General features: G+C 38.9%; 1 protein-coding gene across 1 annotated transcript in view; it reads left to right on the forward strand.

Moving 5' to 3' along the window:
* Positions 1 to 4,237, forward strand: part of LOC107714485 (copine-5-like) — a 181,590-nt gene extending 177,353 nt beyond the window's left edge. Inside the window, exon 20 of the mRNA XM_016520328.1 lies at positions 2,885 to 4,237. Within this exon, the coding sequence (XP_016375814.1) occupies positions 2,885 to 3,073 (189 nt within the window). The 3' untranslated portion in view covers positions 3,074 to 4,237. The remainder of the gene's footprint in view (positions 1 to 2,884) is intronic.
* The last annotated feature ends 405 nt before the right edge of the window (positions 4,238 to 4,642 follow it).

A 4,642-nucleotide genomic window follows, 5' to 3' on the forward strand; every position in this document is an offset into this window, starting at 1 on the left:
CATGACAAATCCCCGACAGAAAACTGCTGCCGGGTTCTATTTATGACGTGCTGATACAAATTTCAAATGGTTTTCAACGGTTGTTTGATCGCGTCCAGTGTAGGCAGACTTTAGCTGTTGTAGACACGGTGTTACTCACCTATTGAGAAGAAACAAAGCAACCTCGGCGTCCGATCGCAGGCCTTCCGCTCCTTGAGTTCTCTCCAGCGCTGGAAAGCTGATCCGATATTTACACGGGTCCTACTTCTTGCCTTAAGCCTTCTTTTGTTCCGCAGACGTTTTCCTCTTTTGTTTTTTATCAGCCATCTCTATCTTTCTGTCGCTCGGCTCGCTAATGTCAGTCCTGTGCACTGAACGCTCTCTCCTCCACATCATAAGTAGACACGCCCCTTACTGCTGATTGGCTACAAGCTTGTTTTGCTAGTCGGCCCGAATCAGTTTTCTAAAGCGTTTTTGAAAAATCGCTTACCCCACATTTAAGGGATGGATGGATGGATGGGTAAGAATGCATTAGATGGATGGATGGGTAAGAATGCATTGGGTGAATGGATGGGTAAGAATGCATTAGATGGATGGATGGATGGGGAAGAATGCATTGGGTGGATGGATGGGGAATAATGCATTAGGTGGATGGATGGATGGATGGATGAAAGGCTAAAAATTGGCTGGGGAAGAGTGCATTGTGTGGATGGATGGGGAAGAATGCATTAGGTGGATGGATGGATAGATGGCTGGATGGATGGATGGATGCAAGGCTAAAAATTAAGGGATGGCTGGGGAAGAGTGCATTGTGTGGATGGATTGGGTGGGTGGATGGATCAATGGATGGGTAAGAATGCATTAGGTGGATAGATAGATGGATAGATGGATAGATGGATGGATGGATGGATGGATAGATAAAAGGCCAAAAAGTAAGGGATGGATGCATAGATGGGTAAGAATGCATTGGGTGGATGGATGGGGAAGAATGCATTAGATGGATGGGTGGATGGATGGGGAAGAATGCATTGGGTGGATGGATGGGGAAGTATGCATTAGGTTGGATGGATGGATAAAAGGCCAAAAATTAAGGGATGGATGGGTAAGAATGCATTGGCTGGATGGATGGGTAAGAATGCATTAGATGGATGGATGGATGGATAGATGGAGAAGAATGCATTGGGTGGATGGATGGGGAAGAATGCATTAGGTGGATGAATGGATGGACGGATAAAAGGCCAAAAATTAAGGGATGGATGGATAGATGGGTAAGAATGCATTGGGTGGATGGATGGGGAAGAATGCATTCGATGGATGGATGGATGGATGGATGGATGGGGAAGAATGCATTGGGTGGATGGATGGATGGATGGATAAAAGGCCAAAAATTAAGGGATGGATGCAAGGGGAAGAATGTATTAGGTGAATGAATGGATGGATGAAAGACCAAAAAGTAATGGATGGATATATGAATGGGGAAGAATACATTAGGTGCATGAATGGATGGATGAATGCATTAGGTAGATGAATGACTGGATGGATGGATGGATGAATGAATGAATGTGGGTTGGATTTTATTGGTGGATGGATGGATAATTGGGGTTAGATGATTGAACTGGGGAAGGAAGGTGCATTGATGATATAAATATGAATAAATATCATTCATATTTATTTATATCATCAATGCACCTTCCATCCCCATGGTTGGTCTGAAGATGTGGATGAATGGAGGAATTAACAAATAGAGGCATGGATGATGGGGCAAAAGTTGAGAAATGGATGAATAACTGGAATGGAAGGTGGACTTACAGGTGGGCCACAAGATGACTTAAAATTAATATATTAATAAATAGTGCAGTGTATTAATAGTTTCAATTTACATCTTAATGTAACACAAGCATAAGCAAATATACACTACTGACAGACAAGTGACAGACAAGACATCTGTTTGTAAGATTTCAAGTAAACATTCCATTCATCTAAAAATGTATCAGATCAGAGTTTCCACAATATAGGCTATATATATATATATATATATATATATATATATATATATAATAAGAAGCAAACAATAGAAAAAAACTGTATCATGAAGAATATATATATAATAAGCAGCAAAAACTGTTTTCAACATTCATAATAATAAGAAAGATCATAATATTTAAATTAATAATTGAGCACCAACAATAACTGAGGACCAGATCAGCATATTAGAATGATTTCTGAAGAATCACTGAGTAAAAACTATTATATTGAGGGGCCTTTGAATATTGTGTTGGACAACATGGGGATTTAAATCAAAAAGGTTAAGAAGCCCTATACAGGTGCATCTCAATAAATTAGAATGTTGTGGAAAAGTTCATTTATTTCAGTAATTCAACTCAAATTGTGAAACTTGTGTATTAAATAAATTCAATGCACACAGACTGAAGTAGTTTAAGTCTTTGGTTCTTTTAATTGTGATGATTTTGGCTCACATTTAACAAAAACCCACCAATTCACAACAAATTAGAATACTTCATAAGAAAAATACCAATAAAAAAAACATTTTTAGTGAATAGTTGGCCTTCTGGAAAGTATGTTCATTTACTGTACATGTACTCAACACTTGGTAGGGGCTCCTTTTGCTTTAAAGGGGTCATATGATGCTGGAGTATTCTAATTTGTTGAGATAGTGAATTGGTGGGTTTTTGTTAAATGTGAGCCAAAATCATCACAATTAAAAGAACCAAAGACTTAAACTACTTCAGTCTGTGTGCATTGAATTTATTTAATACACGAGTTTCACAATTTGAGTTGAATTACTGAAATAAATGAACTTTTCCACGACATTCTAATTTATTGAGATGCACCTATATAAGTGGATGGATGAATAAATGTGCACGTTGCTTCCTGCCCCTTACAGTTTGTGCCATTCCGGGATTACATGGACCGGACGGGAAACCACGTGTTGAGTATGGCGCGACTGGCCAAAGACGTTCTGGCTGAAATTCCTGACCAGTTCATTTCTTACATGAAGAGCCGGGGAATCAAACCCAATCCGGCGCCGCCTCCATACACACCACCAGGACACACACACCACACACAGATCTGAGCGCACGCTCCCAAACCTGCTTTAACACAACAGCTCCTCTCCCTGGAGTCATGGGGTAGCTGTACCGGAGCTTTTAGGGTTTAGCTCCCAGTGTCACCGTGTGTTTGAACTCTCCGAGACACTTTGAGGTACAGTGGCGTTTCTGTTTGTGCCATTTATATTTTCTGCCCGTTCATTTTTTTTCTTCGGAAGGATGGTGTGATCCACGAATCTGACCCAAGGGCAGCTTTTTTTTTTGTTTTGTTTAAAAATATCTATATCTTGGCCTGTGACTGTTTCTTATTTTGTGGATCAGTTGACAAGAGGACGAAGAGCAGGAGGAGGAGGAGGATGTTTGTGGTTTCAACTTGTGCCTGTCTGTGACTGTCTCGGTGTACCAGGACAAGTGTGCCCTAATCTGACATTTGACCTTACTCCACATTGGTATACTAGAGTGTGCGCTTTACAGTGACGTTTTTTAGATTTGTATCGCTTTCATTTCGTATCAGATCAGGCCTGTGTCCATTTGGGTTTATTACGTTAAGCATTGCTTGTGCAAAAATGTTATTTGTTTCTCCGTCTTTATCCATTATGATTTAGGAAAGCATGCATGCGTGAGAAGAGGCTAAATGAATCATTTTGTTTCCTATTCATGAATGGTGTGATGAGAGAAGTACTATTTTCCCACAGTTTCACACACGGCACCTGCCTAAAGTGACTGTAGAAGTACAACTTCTTCAATAATCAGCATTACCCTCACTCATGTGCTTTTGTAGGAATGCATAGGGGCCATTTTGGCCGACCCTGCGTAACTGCAGCACAGCCGATATGGGTCCTCTCTCCCTCTCAAGCAGAAATGAGGCCTGGAGTGTGCTCAGAATGGTGTCACCCACTCAAGCGTAGTTCATTCACCAATTCAATTTTGTCAAGAGGCTTTTAATCAAATAAGAGTGCCTGATGTATCTGTACTCTGCCAGTATTGGGCTGAATGGAGGAGCTTGTGTAATTGAGCACATTACAGTCCTGTCTGGGTATAATAACCATGAGCATTTAGCCCTGTGACTGTGTATGGGGTGTTCATTACCTCCAGATGTATTTCTGCCAACCCATAAGGCTTTGACAGAGCATCAAAGCATCAGAGGCTTTTCATCCCCCAGATGTCGTTAATGTATTTTATTCTCTTTATTTTAAAATTCAAAATAATGCTGTTGTTTTTTTTCAATTTAAATCAGTTGATTAATTGATATTTGTATTTATTCCACACAATATTATTTATTTCTTTTTTTTATTTTATGCTTTCATGATTTGTCAGTTATTATTTTTTTAATAAATTATGATCTTTTTACACACCATATACTATATCAATACTACATTGTCCTTTTTCATGTCATTAATGCATTTTATTCTGTATATTTGTGTGTTTATCCACCTAGTTTTTATTTTTATTTTTTCAGGTTTAAATCGGTTGACTTTCTTCAGATAATCACTTTTTATTATTATTATTTTTTTTTTTTGAATAAATTCTTGGATTTTACACACCATATACCACATTAATAAAAATTCACTTTTCCTTTCCATTTTACCCAAGAT

This window comes from Sinocyclocheilus rhinocerous, unplaced genomic scaffold (genome assembly GCF_001515625.1).
Source record: "Sinocyclocheilus rhinocerous isolate Xijiao unplaced genomic scaffold, SAMN03320098_v1.1 scaffold269, whole genome shotgun sequence".
Taxonomy (NCBI): Eukaryota; Metazoa; Chordata; class Actinopteri; order Cypriniformes; family Cyprinidae; genus Sinocyclocheilus; species Sinocyclocheilus rhinocerous.